The 26,369-nt window shown below is 49.1% G+C and overlaps 1 protein-coding gene across 6 annotated transcripts in view; it reads left to right on the top strand.

Moving 5' to 3' along the window:
• The window catches only part of BAZ2A (bromodomain adjacent to zinc finger domain 2A), a 441,771-nt gene that overhangs the window by 222,922 nt on the left and 192,480 nt on the right, over positions 1–26,369 (top strand). For all 6 annotated transcript variants that reach the window (XR_010211400.1, XM_063952546.1, XM_063952545.1 and 3 more), the window contains exon 9: positions 732–833. Coding sequence is in view for 5 of the 6 variants with exons in the window: in XM_063952546.1 (XP_063808616.1) it covers positions 732–833 (102 nt within the window). In the remaining variant the exon portion in view is untranslated. The remainder of the gene's footprint in view (positions 1–731; positions 834–26,369) is intronic.

Here is a 26,369-nt window from a genome sequence, read left to right on the forward strand (position 1 = left end):
GACTTGGTCGGGGTCAAACACTTTTGCTAAATTCTACAAGTTTGTTACCCTGGCTGATGAGGACCTAGCGTATGCTCAGTCGGTGCTGCAGAGTCATACGCACTCTCCCGCCCGATTGGATGCTTTGGTATAAACCCCATGGTCCTTACGGAGTCCCCAGCATCCTCTAGGACGTAAGAGAAAATAAGATTTTAAACCTACCAGTAAATCTATTTCTCCTAGTCCGTAGAGGATGCTGGGCGCCCGTCCCAGTGCGGAAACTCTGCAAGACTTGTAGATAGTTGTTGCTTACATAAGGGTTATGTTACAGTTGACATCGGTCTTGGACCGTTACTGTCGTTTGTTCATACTGTTAACTGGTTATGTATGTTCCAGGTTACATGGTATGATTGGTGTGGGTTGGTATGAATCTTGCCCTTGGATTGCTAAATCCTGCCTTGTATTGTCCATCTCCTCTGGGCACAGTTCTCTAACTGAGGTCTGGAGGAGGGGCATAGAGGGAGGAGCCAGTGCACACCCATAGTCAAAGTTCTTATTAGGTGCCCTATTTCCTGCGGAGCCCGTCTATACCCCATGGTCCTTAAGGAGTCCCCAGCATCCTCTACGGACTAGGAGAAATAGATTTACCGGTAGGTTTAAAATCTTATTTTCCTACTGTCATGTTTAGTAAATGATAACATTTTATTTTATTGTTTGATTTTTATTCTTATTTCTCATTTTCCTCTGGTTAGTATCTTTCTAAGAACTCTGGTCCCCACGTGCGAAGAGAACACTTCAGTTTCAGCCCCAGGATGCCTGTTGGGGACTTTTATGAGGAACGACACACTCCAGATGTGAGCTTTTTATTTTCTGTGGTTTACTGTTTGTGCTTATTTTCTTATTACAGTTTAGGATTTTTATTGAATAGTTATTGTCTGCTTCATTTATCTTGTCCCTAACATTGAAGGCCGGCTCCTGTTATATTTAAGCTGCATCACTCTCTGTTTTCACAATAACTAGCATAGTCACATGTCATGTCTGATAACTGCATCCTCCAATCATCTGTTGGTGATCCGAGATGTTCTACCAATCACTGAGCTGGGCACTTTGCACAAATCCTTCTGTACTCATCCATTTGTATTTTTCAGTATAGGGTCATATCCAATCAACTATATTGTATCATGCATATCAAGGCAAGTCTGACATAGGGGCAGATTTACTAAGCCTTGGATAGTGATACAATGGAGAGATAAAGTACCAGCCAACCAGCTCCTGTCATTTTTCAAATGCAGACTGTAACATGGCAGTTAGGAGCTGATTGGCTGGTACTTTATCTCTGTTCACTTTATCTCTCTCGAAGGCTTAGTACATCTCCCCCATAAACAGCTCTAATAAAGCCATAGCTGCTCAGTATTTGATATCTGTGTATCTGGGGGACGCTGCGCACTTACTGATGGGTTAGAGTGTGTGGGAAGGGAGTTTGGCACAGAACCTATAGAAATTGACCCCTCCCCCTCTAACCCCTCTCATCTCCAGCCTGACCAACAATTGCCTCAGTTTTAGTTTTGTGCCTGGAGAGTGCAGACACTGTTTCCTTGCTATAGTTTTTAGTTAGGTTTTTATTTACCTTTTTTGTGTATACAGGTTGAGTATCCCATATCCATATATTCCGAAATACGGAATATTCCGAAATACTGACTTTTTTGAGTGAGAGTGAGATAGTGAAACCTTTGTTTTTTGATGTCTCAATGTACACAAACTTTGTTTAATACACAAAGTTATTAAAAATATTGTATTAAATGACCTTCAGGCTGTGTGTATAAGGTGTATATGAAACATAAATGAATTGTGTGAATGTAGACACACTTTGTTTAATGCACAAAGTTATAAAAAATATTGGCTAAAATGACCTTCAGGCTGTGTGTATAAGGTGTATATGTAACATAAATGCATTCTGTGCTTAGATTTAGGTCCCATCACCATGATATCTCACTATGGTATGCAATTATTCCAAAATACGGAAAAATCCGATATCCAAAGTACCTCTGGTACCAAGCATTTTGGATAAGGGAGACTCAACCTGTACTTAGTCCCTGTCTATAGATGACAAGTATATTTACAGTGGGGCTAGATAGAGCACATTTCCCACTCAAGACAGCCTCTGGGGAAGCCACCATACTGAGGTCACTGGGGCTTTCTTCTGTCCGGACAGGTGATCAGAGGAGGCAGCCGTCAGGTAGGACAAGGCTCCTTAACCTAATGGTCGTTTCCTGCAGCCACAACCTGCCTAGGCAGTGTTGGGCTGTTATTCCCCTCTTATTCACTATTTTGTGTGCTGTAATGTAAGCGGCGGTGCGGTGGAGGACTGTGAGTAGGGGAGCGCTGTGTGAGGTGTTGTGTGCTGCGGTCTGACAGGGACCACAGGTGTGGGTGCGCGCTGGTGCACCGTCCGCTGCCGTACAGGTTGGTTAGGCAGCGGGACATTTCTCCGGCCGTCCGGATACTGAAGGGGAGATAGGGACAGTTCCCCGGGTATACGGATGCTGAAGGGGATGTAGGCCCTGGACACTGCTTCCGCCTCAGTCTGGCACCGTGCCTTCACTGTACACGCTTCGGTACCCTTACTGCTTCCCGTTCAGGTGATGGTTACTATGCCGCCCACCTCAGTCTGTGTGGAAGGGCTTGAACTATGAGCGCCGTTTTCTCCACTCTGCAGATACGCTGCGGGTGATGCTGCGCTGCTGATAGCACACACAAATTAAGGGGCCGTCAGATTCTCACCCTGTTCGGTTCAGGCGGGGATCGGTTGACGGCAAGTATTGGGCTAGCCCTGTGCTGGTTCACAGTTATTTTCTTATACCTTCACTGTTACAGTAATTTGTGGGCTAGTGGGTTCTCTTGGTTATTATACTCACCCTGTTATTATTACAGGCGGGGTTCACATCTGTTTTTTTTACATTGTGTAAGGGGATTATACATACCGTATATACTCGAGTATAAGCCGACTTTTTCAGCACTTTTTTTTTTTTGTGCTGAAAAAGCCCCCTCAGATTATACTCGAGTCAATGCTGGCAGTGCAGTGGGAAGGAGGGACACGGAGGGCACAGCGCGCGCCTCTCCTGTGTCCCTCCTGCGTCTCCGGCGGCAGCGGCGGGTGTATTAAAGGAAGTACCCATTCGTGAGCTCTGATTGGCTCACGAACCGGCACTTCATTTAACAGACCCGCCGGAAGACGCAGGAGGGACACAGGAGAGGCGCGCGCTGTGCCCTCCGTGTTCCTCCTTCACAAGACAACGCGGGAGCGGCGGAGGGTAAGTTATAGCATATTTGGCACTTGGGGGGGGGGGCGCATATGTGGCACTGAGGGGGCATGCATATCTGGCAGTATGAGGGCATATCTGGCACTGTGTGGGAGCATATCTGGCACTGTGTGGGGGCATATCTGGCAGTGTGAGGGCATGCATATATGGCACTGTGGGGGCATATCTGGTACTGTGGGGGCATGCATATCTGGCAGTATGAGGGCATATCTGGCACTGTGGGGGTATAACTGGCACTTTGGGGGCATATCTGGCAGTGTGAGGGCATATCTGGCACTGTGGGGGCATGCATATCTGGCACTGTGGGGGCATATCTGGCACTGTGGGGGCATATCTGGCACTATGGGGGCATATCTGGCAGTGTGAGGGCATATCTGGCACTGTGGGAGCATATCTGGCAGTATGAGGGCTGTGTATAGCTAGAGCTGCATTTCCCACCCTAGGCTTATACTCGAGTCTACGTTTTCCCAAGTTTTTGTGGTAAAATTAGGTGCCTTGGCTTATATTCGGGTCGACTTATACTCAAGTATATACGGTACTTTAGATTTTATTCAGCCCCTTTTTACTGCTCCGTGTTTCCATATTAGGACAGTTGTGTGATTTTAACAGACAATATGGCCAAAAACCTGGACAAATCTGCTAAAGGGAAAGCAGGCTCCGTTGTTTATTTCTCTAGCGTCCTAGAGCATGCTGGGGACTCGGTAAGGACCATGGGGTATAGACGGGCTCCGCAGGAGACATGGGCACCTAAAAGAACTATCTGGTATGGTGTGCACTGGCTCCTCCCTCTATGCCCCTCCTCCAGACCTCAGTTAGATCTTGTGCCCAGAGGAGATAGGGTGCATTACAGGAGCTCTCCTGAGTTTTCTGTAAAAAGAATTTTGTTAGGTTTTTTTATTTTCAGGGAGCTCTGCTGGCAACAGTCTCCCTGCATCGTGGGACTGAGGGGAGAGAAGCAGACCCACTTCTTAAGAGTTTAAGGGCTCTGCTTCTTAGGCTACTGGACACCATTAGCTCCAGAGGGAGTCGGAACACAGGTCTCACCCTGGGGTTCGTCCCGGAGCTGCGCCGCCATCCTCCTCACAGATGCCGGAAAAAAGAAGCCGGGTGAGTATGAAAGACATATGAAGACTTCAGGCGGCAGAAGACATCAGATCTTCATGAGGTAAGCGCGCAGCAGGAAGCTGCGCGCCATTGCTCCCACACTTACACACACAGGGTGATGGGTGCAGGGCGGGCACCCTGGGCAGCAATAAACCTCGTTTTGGGCATTAAAGCATGTAGTTAGGCTGCAGAGGCAGTAAACTACAGATCCCCGCCATTTTTTTCAAATTTACGAGCGGAACCGAAGCCTGCCGCGTGAGGGGGGCGGAGCTTGATCCCTCAGCACTAACCAGCGCCATTTTCTCCACAGAGGCTGCAGAGAACGCTGGCTCCCCGGACTCTCCCCTGCTGGGCATCAGAGGGCTAAAAAAAGAGAGGGGGGCACATATTTGGCGCAGTGAGTGGGGGAAATATATATATATATATATATATATATATATATATATATATATATATATATATATATATATATATATATATATATATATGCGCGCTATCTGGGTTTTTCTCTGACGTCCTAAGTGGATGCTGGGACTCCGTAAGGACCATGGGGATTAGCGGCTCCACAGGAGACTGGGCACAACTAAAGAAAGCTTTAGGACTACCTGGTTTGCACTGGCTCCTCCCACTAAGACCCTCCTCCAGACCTCAGTTAGATTCTTGTGCCCGGCTGAGCTGGATGCACACTAGGGGCTCTCCTGAGCTCCTAGAAAGAAAGTATATTTTAGGTTTTTTATTTTACAGTGAGATCTGCTGGCAACAGACTCACTGCAGCGAGGGACTAAGGGGAGAAGAAGCGAACCTACCTAACTGGTGGTAGCTTGGGCTTCTTAGGCTACTGGACACCATTAGCTCCAGAGGGATCGACCGCATGGAACCGGCCATTGATGTTCGGTCCCGGAGCCGCGCCGCCGGCCCCCTTACAGAGCCAGAAGCAAGAAGTGTTCCGGAAAATCGGCGGCAGAAGACTTCAGTCTTCACCAAGGTAGCGTACAGCACTGCAGCTGTGCGCCATTGCTCCTCATGCACACCTCACACTCCGGTCACTGATGGGTGCAGGGCGCTGGGGGGGGGGCGCCCTGAGCAGCAATATAAACACCTTGCCTGGCAAAATCATCACAATATATAGCCCCAGAGGCTATATATGTGATAAATACCCCTGCCAGAATCCATAAAAAAGCGGGAGAAAAGTCCGCGAAAAAGGGGCGGAGCTATCTCCCTCAGCACACTGGCGCCATTTTCTCTTCACAGTGCAGCTGGAAGACAGCTCCTCAGGCTCTCCCCTGTAGTTTTCAGGCTCAAAGGGTTAAAAAGAAAGGGGGGCACTAAATTTAGGCGCAATATTGTTTATACAAGCAGCTATTGGGGGAAAAATCACTCAGTTATAGTGTTAATCCCTGCATTATATAGTGCTCTGGTGTGTGCTGGCATACTCTCTCTCTGTCTCCCCAAAGGACTTTGTGGGGTCCTGTCCTCAGTCAGACCATTCCCTGTGTGTGTGCTGTGTGACGGTACGGCTGTGTCGACATGTGGGATGAGGAAGGTTACGTGGAGGTGGAGCAGAGGCCGATAAATGGGATGTCGCCCCCTGTGGGGCCGACACCAGAGTGGATGGATAGGTGGAAGGTATTAACCGACAATGTCAACTCCTTACATAGAAGGCTGGATGACGTAAAACAGCTGTGGGACAGCCGGCTTCTCAGCCCGCGCCTGCCCAGGCGTCTCAAAGGCCATCAGGGGCTCAAAAAAGCGCCCGTTACCTCAGATGGCAGACACAGATGTCGACACGGAGTCTGACTCCAGTGTCGACGAGGTTGAGACATATACACAATCCACTAGGAACATCCGTTACATGATCTCGGCAATGAAAAATGTGTTACGCATTTCTGACATGAACCCAAGTACCACATAAAAGGGGTTTTATTTTTGGGGAGAAAAAGCAGCCAGTGTTTTGTTCCCCCATCAGATGAATGAATGAAGTGTGTAAAGTAGCGTGGGTTCCCCCGATAAGAAACTGGTAATTTCTAAAAAGTTACTGATGGCGTACCCTTTCCCGCCAGAGGATAGGTCACGTTGGGAGATATCCCTTAGGGTGGATAAGGCGCTCACACGTTTGTCAAAAAAGGTGGCACTGCCGTCTTAGGATACGGCCACCTAGAAGGAGCCTGCTGATAAAAAGCAGGAGGCTATCCTGAAGTCTGTATATACACACTCAGGTTATATACTGAGACCTGCAATTGCCTCAGCATAAATAGTGCTGCTGCAGCGTGGTCTGATACCCAGTCAGATAATATTAATACTCTAAGACAGGGATAATAGTTTGCTAACATAGAGCATATTAAAGACGTCGGCTTCTTCGATATAAAGGATGCACAGAGGGATATTTGCCGGCTGGCATCCAGAATTAATGCAATGTCCATTCTGTCTGGAGGGTATTAGAGACCCGACACTGGACAGGTGATGCTGACTTTAAAAGGCACATAGAGCCTTATAAGGGTGAGGAATTGTTTGGGGATGGTCTCTGGGACCTCGTATCCACAGCAACAGCTGGGAAGAAAATTTTTTACCTCAGGTTTCCTCACAGCCTAAGAAAGCACTGTATTTTCAGGTACAGTCCTTTCGGCTTCAGAAAAGCAAGCGGGTCAAAGGAAGCGAGGGAAGAAGGAAAAAGCTGCACCAGCAGCCAGTTCCCAGGATCAAAAATCTTCCCCCGCTTCCTCTGAGTCCACCGCATGACGTTGGGGCTCCACAGGTGGAGACAGGTGCGGTAGGGGCGCGTCTCGGGAACTTCAGGGACCAGTGGGCTTGCCCACAGGTGGATCCCTAGGTTCTGCAAATAGTATCACAGGGATACAGGCTGGAGTTCGAGGCGACTCCCCCTCGCCGTTACCTCACATCAGCCTTGCCTGCTGCCCTCGGAGAAAGGTAGTACTGGCGGCAATTCACAAGCTGTACTTCCAGCAGGTGAAATCAAGGTACCCCTCCTTCAACAAGGCCGGGGTTACTATTCCAAAATGTTGTGGTACCGAAACCAGACGGTTCGGTGAGACCCATTCTAAAATTGAAAGCCTTGAACACTTTTATATACGAAGGTTCAAGTTCAAAATGGAATCGCTCAGGGCGATTATTGCAAGCCTGGAGAATTTCATGGTATCACTGGACATCAAGGATGCTTACCTGCATGTCCCTATTTACCCTCTTCACCAGGAGTACCTCAAAATTGTGGTACAGGATTGTCATTACCAATTCCAGACGTTGCCGTTGGTCTGTCCCCGGCACCGAGGTATTTACCAAGGTAATGGCCGAAATAATTATCCCGTACTTGGACGATCTCCTTATAAAGGCGAGGTCCAGGGAGCAGTTGTTCGGCGGAGTAGCACTATCTCGGGAAGTGCTACAACAGCACGGCTGGATTCTGAATATTCCAAAGTCGCAGCTGGTTCCTACGACGCGTCTACTGTTCCTGGGTATGGTTCTGGACACAGAACAGGATAAAAAGGGTTTCTCCCGGAGGAGAAGTCCAAGGAGTTGTCGTCTCTAGACAGAGACCTCCTAATACGTATACAGGTGTCGGTGCATCAATGCACGCGAGCCCTGGGAAGGATGGTAGCTTCTTACGAAGAAATTCCATTCGCCAGGTCCCATGCAAGGATTTTCCAGTGGGATCTGTTGGACAAGTGGTCCGTGTCGCATCTTCAGATGCATCGGCGGATAACCCTGTCTCCAAGGGCCAGGGTGTCGCTGTTGTGGTGGCTGCAGAGTGCTCATCTTCTAGGGGGCCGCAGATTCGGCATACAGGACTTGGTCCTGGTGACCACGGATGCCAGCCTTCGAGGCTGGGGGGCAGTCACACAGGGAAGAAACTTCCAAGGCTATGGAAAAGTCAGGAGACTTCCCTACACATAAATATTCTGGAACTAAGGGCCATTTACAATGCCCTAAGTCAGGCTAGACCCCTGCTTCAACAGCGGCCGGTGCTAATCCAGTCAGACAACATCACGGCGGTCGCTCATGTAAACCGACAGGGCGGCACAAGAAGCAGGATGGCGATGGCAGAAGCCACAAGGATTCTCCGATGGGCGGAAAATCATGTGTTAGCACTGTCAGCAGTGTTCATTCCCGGAGTGGACAACTGAGAAGCAGACTTTCTCAGAAGACACGACCTCCACCCGGGAGAGTGGGGACTTCATCCAGAAGTTTTCCAAATGATTGTACACCGTTGGGAAAGGCCACAGGTGGACATGATGGCGTCCCGCCTCAACAAAAAGCTACAAAGATATTGCGCCAGGTCAAGGGACCCTCAGGCGATAGCTGTGGACGCTCTGGTAACACCGTGGGTGTACCAGTCGGTGTATGTGTTCCCTTCTCTGCCTCTCTTACCCAGGGTAATGAGAATAATAAGAAGGAGAGGAGTAAGAACTATACTCATTGTTCCGGATTGGCCAAGAAGAGCTTGGTAACCAGAACTCCAAGAGATGATCTCAGAGGACCCATGGCCTCTGCCGCTCAGACAGGACCTGCTGCAGCAGGGGGCCTGTCTGTTCCAAGACGTACCGCGGCTGCGTTTGACGGCATGGCGGTTGAACGCCGGATCCTGAAGGAAAAGGGCATTCCGGAGGAAGTTATCCCTACGCTATTTAAAGCTAGGAAAGAAGTGAACGCAAACCATTATCACCGCATATGGTGGAAATATGTTGCGTGCTGTGAGGCCAGGAAGGCCCCAAAGGAGAAATTTCAGCTAGGTCGATTTCTGCACTTCCTACAGTTAGAGGTGACTATGGGCCTAAAATTGGGTTCCATGAAGGTCCAGATTTCGGCTCTATCGATTTTCTTCCAAAATAGAACTGGCTTCACTGCCTGAAGTTCGGACTTTTGTTAAGGGAGTGCTGCATAGTCAGCCCCCGTTTGTGCCTCAAGTGGCACCGTGGGATCTCAACGTGGTGTTGGATTTCCTGAAGTCGCATTGGGTTGAGCCACTTAAATCCGTGGAGCTACAATACCTCACGTGGAAAGTGGTCATGCTGTGGGCCGTGGCATCGGCCAGGCGTGTATCAGAATTGGCGGCTTTGTCATACAAAAGCCCTTATCTGTATTTTATATGGATAAGGCGGAATTGAGGACTCGTACCCAATTCCTTCCTAAGGTGGTATCAGTTTTTCATGTGAACCAACCTATTGTGGTGCCTGCGGCTACTTGGGACTTGGAGGATTCCAAGTTACTGAACGTAGTCAGGGCCCTGAAAAGTATATGTTTCCAGGACGGCTGGAGTCAGGAAAACTGACTCGCTATTTATCCTGTATGCACCCAACAAGCTGGGTGCTCCTGCTTCTAAGCAGACTATTGCTCGCTGGATCTGTAGCACGATTCAACTTGCACATGCTGCGGCTGGACTGCCGCACCCTAAATCTGTAAAAGCCCATTCCACGAGGAAAGTGGGCTCTTCTTGGGCGGCTGCCCGAGGGGTCTCGGCTTTACAGCTTTGCCGAGCTGTTACTTGGTCGGGTTCAAACATTTTTGCAACAGTCTACAAGTTTGATACCCTGGCTGAGGAGCACCTAGAGTTTGCTCATTCGGTGCTGCAGAGTCATCCGCACTCTCCCGCCCGTTTGGGAGCTTTGGTATAATCCCCATGGTCCTTACGGAGTCCCAGCATCCACTTAGGACGTCAGAGAAAATAAGATTTTACTCACCGGTAAGTCTATTTCTCGTAGTCCGTAGTGGATGCTGGGCGCCCATCCCAAGTGCGGATTGTCTGCAATACTTGTTTATAGTTATTGCCTAACTAAAGGGTTATTGTTGAGCCATCTGTTGAGAGGCTCAGTTATATTTCATACTGTTAACTGGGTATAGTATCACGAGTTATACGGTGTGATTGGTGTGGCTGGTATGAGTCTTACCCGGGATTCAAAATCCTTCCTATTTGTGTCAGCTCTTCCGGGCACAGTATCCTAAATGAGGTCTGGAGGAGGGTCTTAGTGGGAGGAGCCAGTGCACACCAGGTAGTCCTAAAGCTTTCTTTAGTTGTGCCCAGTCTCCTGCGGAGCCGCTAATCCCCATGGTCCTTACGGAGTCCCAGCATCCACTACGGACTACGAGAAATAGATTTACCGGTGAGTAAAATCTTATTTTTTCCCTGGGTCAGTTTGGCGCTGGTGTGTGCTGGCATACTCTCTCTCTGTCTCTCCAAAGGGCCTGCTTTAGGGAATTGTCCCCTCATAGCTATATCCCTGTGTGTGTGTGTGGGGTGTCGGTACGTGTGTCGGCATGTCTGAAACGGAATGCTTATCCAAAGAGGAGGTGGAACAGATGAGTGGTGTGTCTCAATCGGCGTTGCCGACTCAGGATTGGATGGATATGTGGCATATGTTAAATGCTAGTGTAGCTTCACTGCATAAAAGGCTGGACAAAGCGAAGTCCAGCGTGTCGGCAGGTAATCAATCTATGGATTGTACCGACTCACAGGACCTGTCGGGGTCTCAGAAACGTCCCTTCTCACAAATAAGGGACACAGATACCGACACGGACTCTGATTACAGTGTCGACTATGATGAAGCAAAATTGCACCCCAGGGTGACAAAAAGTATTCAGTGCATGATTATTGCAATAAAATATGTCTTACATATCACTGATGAGCCCTCGGTGCCCGACACGAGGATACACATGTTTAAGGGAAAGAAACAGGTTATAAACTTTCCTCCTTCACATGAAATTAATGAGTTATGTGAAAAAGCATGGGAAACTCCAGATAAGAAGCTGCAGATTCCCAAAAGTGTTCTTATGACGTACCCTTTCCCTACACAGGACAGGGTACGTTGGGAATCCTCTCCCACAGTGGACAAAGCCTTAACACGCCTTTCCAAGAAGGTGGCGCTACCGTCCCCTGACACAGCGGCCCTCAAGGATCCTGCGGACCGCAGGCAAAAGACTACATTAAAGTCTATCTACACTCATACTGGTACTTTGCTTAGACCGGCAATTGCGTCGGCATGGGTATGTAGTGCAGTAGCAGCTTGGACAGATACACTGTCAGCTGACCTTGATACCCTAGATAGGGATACAATTTTGTTAACATTAGCTCATATTAAGGACGCAGTCTTATATATGAGGGATGCTCAAAGAGACATTGGATTACTGGGTTCAAGAGCCAATGCTATGGCTATTTCGGCAAGAAGAGCCTTATGGATCCGCCAATGGACGGGGGATGCAGACTCAAAAAGGCATATGGAGGTTTCACCTTACAAAGGTGATGTATTGTTTGGGGACGGCCTCGCGGACCTGGTTTCTACAGCTACCGCGGGTAAGTCGACCTTTTTATCTTTTGTTCCCCAACAGCAAAAGAAACCCCCACAATATCAGATGCAGTCCTTTCGGTCGCATAGATCCAGAAGAGGTCGGGGCTCCTCTTTCCTCGCCAGAGGCAAGGGTAGAGGCAAGAGGACACCTGCTGCGGCTGGTTCCCAAGAGCAGAAGTCCTCCCCGGCTTCCGCTAAGTCTACCGCATGACGCTGGGGCTCCCCTGCGGGAGTCCGCACAGGTGGGGGCACGCCTTCGACTATTCAGCCAAGTCTGGGTTCAGTCAGACGTGGACCCTTGGGTGATAGAAATAGTCTCCCAGGGCTACAAGCTGGAATTCGAAGAGGTGCCCCCTCGACGATTTTCAAGTCGGCCTTACCAGCTTCTACCCCAGAGCGGGAAGTAGTGCTAGCTGCAATTCAAACGCTGTGTCAACAGCGAGGGATTATCAGGGTTCCCCTGAGCCAACAGGGAAAATGGTATTATTCAACCCTATTTGTGGTTCCGAAGCCGGATGGTTCGGTCAGGCCCATTTTAAACCTAAAATCCCTGAACCTGTACCTGAAAAGATTCAAATTCAAGATGGAATCTCTCAGAGCGGTGATAGCCTGCCTGGAAGGGGGGGATTTTATGGTGTCACTTGACATAAAGGATGCTTACCTTCATGTCCCCATATATCCCTCTCATCAGGAGCTCCTGAGATTCGCGGTACAGGATTGTCATTATCAGTTTCAGACGTTGCCATTTGGGCTGTCCAGGGCCCCGAGGATTTTCACCAAGTTAATGGCGGAAATGATGGTTATCCTGCGCAAGCAAGGAGTCACAATTATCCCATACTTGGACGATCTCCTGATAAAAGCGAGATCAAGAGAGCAATTACTGGAGAATGTGTTACTCTCTCAGAGAGTGCTTCAGCAACATGGGTGGATTCTCAATCTACCAAAGTCACAGTTGGTTCCGACAACTCGACTAGCGTTCCTAGGCATGATACTGGACACGGAACAAAAGAAAGTTTTCCTCCCGTTGGAAAAAGTCCAGGACCTCCAGAACATGGTCCAAGAACTACTAAAGCCAAAAAGAGTGTCAGCTCATCAATGCACTCGGGTTCTGGGGAAAATGGTGGCAACTTACAAGGCCATTCCCTTCGGCAGGTTCCATGCATGGACGTTTCAATGGGATCTTCTGGACAAATGGTCCGGGTCCCATCTACAATTACATCAAAAAATAACACTGTCCCCCAGGGCCAGGGTGTCTCTTCTATGGTGGCTGCAGAGTGCTCACCTTCTAGAGGGTCGCAGGTTCGGCATTCAGGACCCTGGTAACCACGGACGCGAGCCTCCGAGGATGGGGAGCAGTACCCAAGGAGGAAATTTTCAGGGACTGTGGTCAGACCAGGAGTCCTGTCTACACATCAACGTGTTGGAGCTAAGGGCCATATACAACGGCCTTCGACAAGCGGAAAAGCTTCTTCGCAACCTACCGGTTCTGATTCAATCAGACAGTGTCACAGCAGTAGCTCATGTGAACCGCCAAGGTGGGACAAGAAGCAGAGTTTCGATGGCGGAAACCACCAGGATTCTTCGCTGGGCGGAAAATCACGTAAGCGCTCTGTCAACTGTCTTCCTTCCGGGAGTGGACAACTGGGAAGCAGACTTCCTCAGCAGACACGATCTCCATCCAGGAGAGTGGGGACTTCATCAAGAAGTCTTTGCAGAGATAACGGGTCTCTGGGGAGTTCCTCAAATAGACATGATGGCGTCGCGCCTCAACAAGAAGCTTCGGAGGTATTGTGCCAGGTCCCGGGACCCTCAGGCAATAGCAGTACACTCTCTGGTAACGCCATGGGTGTTCCAGTCGGTCTATGTGTTTCCTCCTCTTCCTCTCATCACAAAAGTGTTGAGGATCATAAGACGAAAAAGAGTACAGACAATACTCATTGTTCCAGACTGGCCTCGAAGGGCCTGGTACTCAGATCTTCAGGGGATGCTCACGGAAGATCCCTGGCCTCTTCCTCTAAGGGAAGACCTGTTACAGCAGGGGCCCTGCATGTTCCAAGACTTACCGCGGTTACGTTTGACGGCATGGCGGTTGAACGCCGGATCCTAGCGGAGAAGGGGATTCTGGAGGAGGTCATACCTACTCTAATAAAGGCTAGGAATGAGGTGACGGCAAAACATTATCACCGTATCTGGCGGAAATATGTCTCTTAGTGTGAAACCAAAAATGCTCCTACGGAAGGTTTCCATCTGGGTCGTTTTCTCCACTTCCTACAGACAGGAGTGGATATGGGCCTAAAGTTAGGCTCTGTTAAAGTACAGATTTCGGCCTTGTCAATATTCTTTCAGAAAGAATTGGCTTCTCTCCCAGAAGTCCAGACGTTTGTAAAAGGAGTACTGCACATCCAGCCTCCTTTTGTGCCCCCAGTGGCACCATGGGACCTGAACGTGGTGTTGCAGTTCCTTAAATCACACTGGTTTGAACCCCTTAAAACAGTGAAGTTGAAATTTCTCACCTGGAAGGTGGTCATGTTGTTAGCCTTGGCATCTGCGAGGCGAGTGTCAGAATTGGCGGCCTTGTCTTACAAGAGCCCTTACTTGATTTTTCATGTGGATAGAGCGGAATTGAGGACTCGTCCTCAATTTTTACCTAAGGTGGTGTCTTCGTTTCATATGAACCAACCTATAGTGGTGCCTGTGGCTACGAGTGACTTGGAGGATTCCATGTCCCTGGATGTAGTCAGGGCCTTAAAAATTTATGTAGCCAGGACGGCTAGAATTAGGAAAACAGATGCATTGTTTGTCCTGTATGCTGCCAACAAGATTGGCGCGCCTGCTTCGAAGCAGACTATTGCTCGCTGGATCTGTAACACGATTCAGCAGGCTTATGTTACGGCTGGATTGCCGTTACCGCATTCAGTAAAGGCCCATTCCACTAGGAAGGTGGGCTCTTCTTGGGCGGCTGCCCGGGGCGTCTCGTCATTACAGCTTTGCCGAGCAGCAACTTGGTCGGGGTCAAACACTTTTGCTAAATTCTACAAGTTTGAGAATTTGTAGATGAGGACCTAGCGTTTGCTCAGTCGGTGCTGCAGAGTCATCCGCACTCTCCTGCCCGATTGGGAGCTTTGGTATAAACCCCATGGTCCTTACGGAGTCCCCAGCATCCTCTAGGATGTAAGAGAAAATAAGATTTTAAACCTACCGGTAAATCTTTTTCTCCTAGTCCGTAGAGGATGCTGGGCGCCCGTCCCAGTGCGGAAAATCTGCAAGACTTGTATATAGTTATTGCTTACATAAGGGTTATGTTACAGTTAGAATCGGTCTTGGACCGATACTGTTGTTTTGTTCATACTGTTAACTGGTTATATGTATTCCAGGTTATATGGTATGATTGGTGTGGGCTGGTATGAATCTTGCCCTTAGATTAACAAAATCCTTTCCTCGTATTGTCCATCTCCTCTGGGCACAGTTCTCTAACTGAGGTCTGGAGGAGGGGCATAGAGGGAGGAGCCAATTCACACCATACTAGAAAGTTCTTTTTGGTGCCCATGTCTCCTGCGGAGCCCGTCTATACCCCATGGTCCTTACGGAGTCCCCAGCATCCTCTACGGACTAGGAGAAAAAGATTTACCGATAGGTTTAAAATCTTATTTTCTCATACGTCCTAGAGGATGCTTTAGTACCATGGGGTATAGATGGTTCTGCAGGAGCCATGGGCACTTTAAGACTTTTTCAGAGTGTGAACTGGCTCCTCCCTCTATGCCCCTCCTCCATACCTCAGTTTAGAAAATGTGCCCAGGCAGACTGGTCGCATGCTAGTGGAGCTCTACTGAGTTCTACTAAAAGACTTTATGTTAGGTTTTTTATTTTACAGGGAGACTGCTGGCAACAGTCTCCCTGCTTCGTGGGACTTAGGGAGAAGAAGTAGGAACCAACTTCCTAAATAGTTTCATGGCTCTGCTTGTGCTGACAGGACACCATTAGCTCCTGAAGGGTACTGAACACTAGCTGCGGCTATGCGCTCACTCCCACAGCACGCCGTCACCCCACTAACAGAGCCAGAAGACTGGAGAGTAGTGTTACCGGAGATCTGCAAGAGGGACCCCCGGTCGTCGTGACGGCTTAAGGTACCACGCAGCGGGCGGGAACGCTGCGCGAGCATGCTTATCCATAACACAGTGCACAGCAGGGTGCAGGACGCGGGGGGGCACCCTGGGCATCATGTAACCTACTCTGACTGGCAAAAGGTAGCATATGATGCCGTGGCACAGTCCTTCACCCCCGCCAGTATAAATAATTTGGAATGTTTTCTGAGGCGAAACGCGCCATTACAGGGGGCGGAGCTTCCTCCTCAGGCAGCCAGAACACTGCTCAGCGCCATTTTCTCCAAGCTGCTGCAGGGGAAGAAACGCTGATCCTCCTCTCCACTTCTGAATCAAGTATCAGAGTGTAAAGAAGGGGGGGGGGGGGGGGGAGTGTAAATTTGGTGCGCAATCATATTATTTGGCATTATACAGCGCAAAAGGTCTCTGTGGGCAATTTACATGTCACAGGGATTTTTTTAATTGGCGCTGGGTGTGAGCTGGCAATTCCATTTCTGTGTCCTTCTGACAGATTTTACTGTGGGTCTGTCCCCTATAAGCCCTGGAGTGTCTGTGGTGTGATTGTGCTCGTGTGTAACATGTCTGAGGCTGGGAGCTCTTTCCCTGAGGGAGCCATTTTAGGGACAGAGAGTTGTAATGTGGTGGCGCTGCCGACACACCACGAGCCTGAATGGGTGAAAGAATCACGTGATAGTGTGAATCATATCAGTAAGAGATTGGATAAATCTGAGTCTCATGCAGAAAACTGGAGAAAATCTGTGGAAGACGTGATTTTTTCATAGTTCTGCTCTTTCATCCGCAGGGGACCCCTCTGATTTACAAAAGAGGTCATTTGCACAAGTAGTACAAACTGATATCGACACGGACTCTGATTCCTGTGTCAACACTAGTGATTCCAGGGGAATAGATCCAAAATTAGCAAAAACCATTCAATACATGATTATTGCTATAAAGGAGGTGTTAGAAGTTACGGAGCCCCCTCCTTTACCACAGGAGAAGGCTTACTTTAATAAAGAAAAGAAAATTAATGTAACTTTCCCTCCATCTCATGAGCTAAACAGTCTCTTTGAGGGAGTCTGGACTAATCCTGAAAAGAAAGACTGGGGCCTCCACCAAGAAGTCTTCACAGAGGTGAAAGGTCTTTGGGGAGTTCCTCAAGTAGACATGATGGCATCTCGTCTCAACAAGAAGCTTCAGAGATATTGTTCCAGATCAAGAGACCCTCAAGCAATAGCAGTGGACGCACTGGTGACCCAGTAGGTGTTTCGGTCGGTGTATGTCTTCCCTCCACTTCCACTGATACCAAAAGTTCTCAAAATCATAAGAAGAACAGGAGTTCGAGCGATCCTCATTGTCCCAGACTGGCCAAGCAGGGCTTGGTATCCAGATCTTCAGGAGTTGTTCATAGAAGATCCTCAGCCTCTTCCTCTTCGCGAGGACCTGCTGCAGCAGGGGCCGTTCGTGTATCAAGACTTACCGCGGCTACGTTTGACGGCATGGCTGTTGAGCGCCGAATACTATCCCGAAAGGGTATTCCTAAAGAAGTCATTCCCACTCTTTTTCAGGCCAGGAAAGGAGTAACATCTAAACATTACCACCGTATTTGGAGAAAATATGTGACTTGGTGTGAATCCAAGAAGGCTCCTACGGAAGAGTTTGAGTTGGGACGTTTTGTCCATTTTCTGCAGGCTGGTGTGGATGCGGGCCTACGATTGGGTTCAATCAAGGTCCAGATTTCGGCTGGTCCGTTTTCTTTCAGAAACAATTGGCCTCCCTTCCAGAAGTTCAGGCGTTCGTGAAAGGGGATCTGCACATCCAACCTCCATTTGTGCCTCCTGCGGCATCGGGGGATCTTAACGTGGTGTTGAAGTTTCTTCAATCAGATTGGTTTGAACCTCTCCAGGAGGTGGAGTTGAGGTTTCTCACTTGGAAAGTGGTCATGCTGTTGGCCTTGGCATCCACAAGGAGGGTGTCTGAGTTAGGGGCCTTGTCTCACAAGAGCCCTTACTTGATATTCCATGAAGATAGAGCTGAGCTGAGAACTCGTCAGCAATTTCTTCCAAAGGTGGTTTCTTTTTCTCTGTCATCCATCTGGGGGACGCTGCGTCTGTACTGATGGGTTAGAGTGTGTGGGAGGGAGCTTTGCCACAGAACCTGTCAAAAGAAACTCCTCCCCCCTCTAACCCCTCCCATCTCCAGCCTGACCAGCCCAACACCTCACTCTACAATCTTTCGGAAGGATTGTGAATTTCCGGAAGTCTTCCTTGACTCCCTCTCAGGAGATGATTTTTCTAGGTCTCCTTTTCAACACAAGAAGTCAGAGGGTTTTTCAGCCTCAGGACAAACTCCAGGACCTCCAGTCGAGAGTCCGTTGCCTGTTACAATTACCTCAGGTCTCCATTCTCCGATGTATGCAAGTAATGGGCAAGATGGTGGCGACCTTCGAAACAGTACCGTATGCCAGGTTTCATGCTCGGGCCCTTCAATCTCAGTTATTGGGCTCTTGGAATCAGGCAGGTCCACGTCTGGACTTACAATTGTGCCGCTTGTCGACTCAGACTCGACAGTCTCTTCATTGGTGGCTTCACAGTCTGGTCTTGGATGATGATCACCACGGACGCCAGCCTCACCGGTTGGGGGGCAGTGTTTCAAACCCAACACTTCCAGGGTCTCTTGAGCGGTCAGGAATCACTGTTACCAATCAATATTTTGGAGTTGAGAGCAATTCGCTATGCTCTTATTCAGGTACAGACCAGTGTTCAGGGTCACCCGGTACGAATTCAAACAGACAACGCCACGGCGGTGGCTTACATAAACAAACGAGGAGGAACTCGCAGCTGGAGAGCGATGAAGGAGGTTGCACATATACTCCAGTTGGCGGAACGGTGGATCCCGATTATCTCAGCCATTCACATTCCAGGCGTCGACAACTGGGAAGCGGACTTCTTAAGCCGTCACACGATACATCCGGGAGAGTGGGAACTTCATCAAGAAGTCTTTCTAATTCTTGTGTCTCTCTGGGAACACCCAACATAGACCTCATGACGTCTCGTCTCAACCGAAAACTACCCCGGTATGGGTCCCGGACTCAGGATCCTCAGGCGGCGCTGATCGATGCATTGACAGCTCCGTGGCAGTTTCAACTGGGATACGTATTTCCACCATTTCCTCTGATACCGAGACTGATTCAACGCATTCGAAAATAGGGTCTTCCAGTCATTCTTGTGGCGCCAGACTGGCCGCGTCGGCCGTGGTACTCTCTTCTTCGCAGCATGGTGGCCAAAGACCCGTTCCGGCTACCTCTGAGACCCGATCTACTTCTACAAGGTCCTTGTCGCCACCACGATTTAAGTCGTCTGGCTTTGACGGCATGATTCTTGAATCCAAGATATTAAGAGCTAAGGGGTTCTCTAGGCCAGTGGTAAAAACCATGATTCAAGCTAGAAAACTGGTTACTTCTCGTATTTATCATAGGGTATGGCGTATCTACATAGTTTGGTGTGAGAAGCGTGAACTGTCACCACACCTTTTTCGTTTACCGCGTCTATTGTCCTTCCTTCAGGAGGGATTGACTAAGGGACTTCGTTTATCCTCCCTTAAGGGTCAAGTTTCGGCATTGTCGGTTCTTTTTCAAAGACGTTTGGCTATTATTCCGGAGGGTCAGACGTTCCTTCAGGGTGTACTGAGAATTCAACCTCCTTTTGTTCCTCCGGTTCCGCCCTGGGATTTAAATTTGGTTCTTCAGGCTCTTCAGAAGCTTCCGTTTGAGCCATTAGAACTTGTCGACTTACGTTTTCTTACTCTGAAGGTGGTATTTCTTTTGGCCATTGCTTCGGCCAGGCGTGTTTCTGAGTTAGCCGCTCTTTCGTGCAGACCGCCTTTGTTGGTTTTTCACGATGATCGAGTGGTTCTTCGTACAACACCTTCCTTTTTGCCAAAGGTCGTATCAGCCTTCCATATGAATCAGGACATAGTACTACCGGCGTTTGTTCCTGAACCTTCTGGACGAGATTGTCATTTGGCATTGTTGGATGATGTTCTAGCCTTGCGCATTTATTTGTCCCGCACAGAGGCTATTCGTCGTACGGATACCTTGTTGATTTTAATTGACGCACCCAAACGTGGCTGGCCGGCCTCTATGAACACGTTGGCACGATGGGTTAAGTAGACTATTCGACAGGCCTATATTTCTTCAGATTTGCCTGTTCCTGGCTCGTTGAGGGCTCATTCGACTAGAGCTGTTGGAGCCTCTTGGGCTGTTCGCGGTGGTGTGTCTGTTGAGCAGCTGTGCAGAGCAGCAACTTGGTCTTCCGTGCATACCTTTTACCAGGTTTTACCGTTTTCATACTTTTGGTTTGGAGACTGCCTCTGTTGGGCGTCAGATTTTTCAGACGGCTCTGCCGTCTGGTTTTCCCTCCTCTACTTAGCTGGCTTTGGGAAATCCCATCAGTACAGACGCAGCGTCCCCCAGATGGATGATGGAGAAATAGGGATTTTTTGTTGCTTACCGTAAAATCTCTTTCTCTGAGTCCATCTGGGGGACGCGCGATCTCTCCCATATTTTTGTCTGGTTTATTAGTTGTAATCTGTGTGCCTCCTTCTGGCTTTGCTACACGTTAACTGAGGTGTTGGGCTGGTCAGGCTGGAGATGGGAGGGGTTAGAGGGCGGAGGAGTTGCTTTTGATAGGTTCTGTGCCAAAGCTCCCTCCCACACACTCTAACCCATCAGTACAGACACAGCGTCCCCCAGATGGACTCAGAGAAAGAGATTTTATGGTAAGCAACAAAAAATCCCTATTTTCCATATAAACCAACCTATTGTGGTGCCAGTGGCTACTGACACCTTCGCTGGTTCGAAGTCTCTGGATGTGGTCAGAGCTTTGAAAATTTATGTCGCCTCAACGGCTAGGATACGGAAAACAGAGGCTCTATTTGTCCTGTATGCTCCCAACAAGATTGAGTGTCCTGCTTCTAAGCAGACGATTGCGCGCTTGATCAGAGGTACGATTCAGCACGCTCATTCCACGGCAGGATTGCCGATGCCGAATTCGGTGAATGCCCTTTCTACAAGAAAGGTGGGCTCATCCTGGGCGGCTGCCCAGGGGGTCTCGGCATTACAACGTTGCCGAGCAGCTACTTGGTCAGCGGCAAACACGTTTGCTAGGTTTTACAAGTTTGACACCTTGGCCGCTGATGACCTAAAGTTTAGTCAATCGGTTCTGCAGGAACATCCGCACTCTCCCGCCCGTACTGGAGCTTTGGTATAACCTCATGGTACTAAAGTGGACCCCAGCATCCTCTAGGACGTATGAGAAAAAAGGATTTTAATACCTACTGGTAAATCCTTTTCTCCTAGTCCGTAGAGGATGCTGGGCACCCAGCCCAGTGCGTACTTTACCTGCAGTAATTATTTTGTTATGGTTTTACACAGTGTTGTGTTAAAATTGTTTTCAGCACGTTGCTGCAATGGTCGTGCTCGTTGGCATGTGTTATGTTGAATGTCATGTTGTGCGGCATGGTTGAAGTGTGAGCTGGTATGAATCTCACCATTAACTTAAAAGTAAATCCTTTTCTCTAACGTCCTAGTGGATGCTGGGGACTCCGTAAGGACCATGGGGAATAGACAGGCTCCGCAAGAGACATGGGCACTTTAAGAAAGAATTTAGATTCTGGTGTGCTCTGGCTCCTCCCTCTATGTCCCTCCTCCAAACCTCAGTTTGAATCTGTGCCCAGACGAGCTGGGTGCTGTTCAGTGAGCTCTCCTGAGCTTGCTGTAAGAAAGTATTTTGTTAGGTTTTTTATTTTCAGGGAGCTCTGCTGGCAACAGACTCCCTGCATTGTGGGACAGAGGGGAGAGAAGCAGCCCTACTCTCTGAAGCTAGGTCCTGCTTCCTAGGCTACTGGACACCATTAGCTCCAGAGGGATCGTACACAGGATCTCACCCTCGTCGTCCGATCCCAGAGCCGCGCCACCGTCACCCTCGCAGAGCTGGAAGACAGAAGCCGGATGAGTATGAGAAGCAAGAAGACTTCGAAATCGGCGGCAGAAGACTCCGTTCTTCACATGAGGTAACGCACAGCACTGCAGCTGTGCGCCATTGCTCCAAACACACCTCACATACTCCGGTCACTGTAAGGGTGCAGGGGGAGGGGGGGGGGGGGGGGGAGGGAGGGGAGGGCCTGGGCAGCATATGGACCTCTTTTGGCAAAAGTACACATATATACAGTTGGGCACTGTATATATGTATGAGCCCCCGCCAAGAAAATGTTTATTTAAGCGGGACAGAAGCCCGCCGTCGAGGGGGCGGGGCTTCTTCCTCAGCACTCACCTGCGCCATTTTTTCTCCACAGCTCCGCTGAGAGGAAGCTCCCCAGGCTCTCCCCTGCAGATACACGGTAGAAGAGGGTAAAAAGAGAGGGGGGGGCACATAATTAGGCGCAAAAAATAAGAATTTACTTACCGATAATTCTATTTCTCGGAGTCCGTAGTGGATGCTGGGGTTCCTGAAAGGACCATGGGGAATAGCGGCTCCGCAGGAGACAGGGCACAAAAAGCAAAGCTTTCCGATCAGGTGGTGTGCACTGGCTCCTCCCCCCATGACCCTCCTCCAAGCCTCAGTTAGGTACTGTGCCCGGACGAGCGTACACAATAAGGGAGGAATTTTGAATCCCGGGTAAGACTCATACCAGCCACACCAATCACACCGTACAACTTGTGATCAAACCCAGTTAACAGTATGATAACAGAGGAGCCTCTGAAAGATGGCTTCCTAAACAATAACCCGAATTAGTTAACAATAACTATGTACAATTATTGCAGATAATCCGCACTTGGGATGGGCGCCCAGCATCCACTACGGACTCCGAGAAATAGAATTATCGGTAAGTAAATTCTTATTTTCTCTATCGTCCTAGTGGATGCTGGGGTTCCTGAAAGGACCATGGGGATTATACCAAAGCTCCCAAACGGGCGGGAGAGTGCGGATGACTCTGCAGCACCGAATGAGAGAACTCCAGGTCCTCCTTAGCCAGAGTATCAAATTTGTAAAATTTTACAAACGTGTTCTCCCCTGACCACGTAGCTGCTCGGCAAAGTTGTAATGCCGAGACCCCTCGGGCAGCCGCCCAAGATGAGCCCACCTTCCTTGTGGAGTGGGCATTTACAGATTTAGGCTGTGGCAGGCCTGCCACAGAATGTGCAAGTTGGATTGTGCTACAGATCCAACGAGCAATCGTCTGCTTAGACGCAGGAGCACCCATCTTGTTGGGTGCATACAATATAAACAACGAGTCAGATTTTCTGACTCCAGCTGTCCTTGCAATATATATTTTTAATGCTCTGACAACGTCCAGTAACTTGGAGTCCTCCAAGTCACTTGTAGCCGCAGGCACTACAATAGGCTGGTTCAGATGAAATGCTGACACCACCTTAGGGAGAAAATGCGGACGAGTCCGCAGTTCTGCCCTGTCCGAATGGAAAATCAGATATGGGCTTTTGTAAGATAAAGCTGCCAGTTCTGACACTCTCCTGGCCGAAGCCAGGGCTAGTAACATGGTCACTTTCCATGTGAGATATTTTAAATCCACTTTTTTTAGTGGTTCAAACCAATGAGATTTTAGAAATTCCAAAACCACATTGAGATCCCACGGTGCCACTGGAGGCACCACAGGAGGCTGTATATGCAGCACTCCCTTAACAAAAGTCTGGACTTCAGGAACTGAAGCCAATTCTTTTTTGAAAGAAAATCGACAGGGCCGAAATTTGAACCTTAATAGATCCCAATTTGAGACCCATAGACAATCCTGATTGCAGGAAATGTAGGAATCGACCCAGTTGAAATTCCTCCGTCGGAGCACTCCGATCCTCGCACCACGCAACATATCTTCGCCAAATGCGGTGATAGTGTTGCACGGTTACTTCCTTCCTTGCTTTAATCAAAGTAGGAATGACTTCTTCCGGCATGCCTTTTTCCTTTAGGATCCGGCGTTCAACCGCCATGCCGTCAAACGCAGCCGCGGTAAGTCTTGAAACAGACAGGGACCCTGCTGAAGCAAGTCCCTCCTTAGAGGTAGAGGCCACGGATCTTCCGTGATCATCTCTTGAAGTTCCGGGTACCAAGTCCTTCTTGGCCAATCCGGAACCACTAGTATCGTTCTTACGCCTCTTTGCCGTATAATTCTCAATACTTTTGGTATGAGAGGCAGAGGAGGAAACACATACACCGACTGGTACACCCAAGGCGTTACCAGCGCGTCCACAGCTATTGCCTGCGGATCTCTTGACCTGGCGCAATACCTGTCCAGTTTTTTGTTGAGGCGAGACGCCATCATGTCCACCATTGGTCTTTCCCAACGGGTTACCAGCATGTGGAAGACTTCCGGATGAAGTCCCCACTCTCCCGGGTGAAGGTCGTGTCTGCTGAGGAAGTCTGCTTCCCAGTTGTCCACTCCCGGGATGAACACTGCTGACAGTGCTATCACATGATTCTCTGCCCAGCGAAGAATCCTTGCAGCTTCTGCCATTGCACTCCTGCTTCTTGTGCCGCCCTGTCTGTTTACATGGGCGACTGCCGTGATGTTGTCCGACTGGATCAACACCGGTTTTCCTTGAAGCAGAGGTTCTGCCTGGCTTAGAGCATTGTAGATTGCTCTTAGTTCCAGAATGTTTATGTGAAGAGACGTTTCCAGGCTCGTCCACACTCCCTGGAAGTTTCTTCCTTGTGTGACTGCTCCCCAGCCTCTCAGGCTGGCGTCCGTGGTCACCAGGATCCAATCCTGTATGCCGAATCTGCGGCCCTCCAATAGATGAGCACTCTGCAACCACCACAGAAGAGATACCCTTGTCCTTGGAGACAGGGTTATCCGCTGGTGCATCTGAAGATGCGACCCTGACCATTTGTCCAACAGATCCCTCTGGAAAATTCGTGCATGGAATCTGCCGAATGGAATTGCTTCGTAAGAAGCCACCATTTTTCCCAGGACTCTTGTGCATTGATGTACAGACACCTTTCCTGGTTTTAGGAGGTTCCTGACAAGCTCGGATAACTCCTTGGCTTTTTCCTCCGGGAGAAAAACTTTTTTCTGAACCGTGTCCAGAATCATCCCTAGGAACAGCAGACGAGTTGTCGGCATTAACTGGGATTTTGGAATATTCAGAATCCAGCCGTGCTGTTTTAGCACTTCTTGAGACAGTGCTAATCCCATCTCTAGCTGTTCTCTGGACCTTGCCCTTATTAGGAGATCGTCCAAGTATGGGATAATTAATACGCCTTTTCTTCGAAGAAGAATCATCATCTCGGCCATTACCTTTGTAAAGACCCGAGGTGCCGTGGACAAACCGAACGGCAGCGTCTGAAACTGATAGTGACAGTTTTGTACAACGAACCTGAGGTACCCCTGGTGTGAGGGGTAAATTGGAACGTGGAGGTACGCATCCTTGATGTCCAAGGACACCATAAAGTCCCCTTCTTCCAGGTTCGCTATCACTGCTCTGAGTGACTCCATTTTGAACTTGAACTTCTTTATGTACAGGTTCAAGGACTTCAGATTTAGAATAGGTCTTACCGAGCCGTCCGGCTTCGGTACCACAAATAGAGTGGAATAATACCCCTTTCCCTGTTGTAGAAGAGGTACCTTGACTATCACCTGCTGAGAGTACAGCTTGTGAATGGCTTCCAAAACCGTCTCCCTTTCGGAGGGGGACGTTGGTAAAGCAGACTTCAGGAAACGGCGAGGCGGATCTGTCTCTAGTTCCAACCTGTACCCCTGAGATATTATCTGCAGGATCCAGGGATCTACCTGCGAGTGAGCCCACTGCGCGCTGAAATTCTTGAGACGACCGCCCCCGAGTCCGCTTGAGAAGCCCCAGCGTCATGCTGAGGCTTTTGTAGAAGCGGGGGAGGGCTTCTGTTCCTGGGAAGGAGCTGCCTGTTGGTGTCTCTTCCCCCTTCCTCTGCCTCGTGGCAGATATGAATATCCCTTTGCTCTCTTGTTTTTAAAGGAACGAAAGGGCTGCGGTTGAAAAGTCGGTGTCTTTTTCTGTTGGGGAGTAGCTTGAGGTAAAAAGGTGGATTTCCCGGCTGTAGCCGTGGCCACCAAATCTGATAGACCGACTCCAAATAACTCCTCCCCTTTATACGGCAAAACTTCCATATGCCGTTTTGAGTCCGCATCGCCTGACCACTGTCGCGTCCATAAACTTCTTCTGGCCGAAATGGACATAGCACTTACCCGTGATGCCAGTGTGCAGATATCCCTCTGTGCATCACGCATATAAAGAAATGCATCCTTTATTTGCTCTAAAGACAGTAAAACATTGTCCCTATCCAGGGTATCAATATTTTCAATCAGGGACTCTGACCAAGCTACTCCAGCACTGCACATCCAGGCTGTCGCTATAGCTGGTCGTAGTATAACACCTGTATGTGTGTATATACTTTTTTGGATATTTTCCATCCTCCTATCTGCTGGATCTTTAAGTGCGGCCGTCTCAGGAGAGGGTAACGCCACTTGTTTAGATAAGCGTGTGAGCGCCTTGTCCACCCTAGGAGGTGTTTCCCAGCGCGCCCTAACCT

The sequence above is a fragment of the Pseudophryne corroboree genome, chromosome 2 (genome assembly GCF_028390025.1).
Source record: "Pseudophryne corroboree isolate aPseCor3 chromosome 2, aPseCor3.hap2, whole genome shotgun sequence".
Taxonomy (NCBI): Eukaryota; Metazoa; Chordata; class Amphibia; order Anura; family Myobatrachidae; genus Pseudophryne; species Pseudophryne corroboree.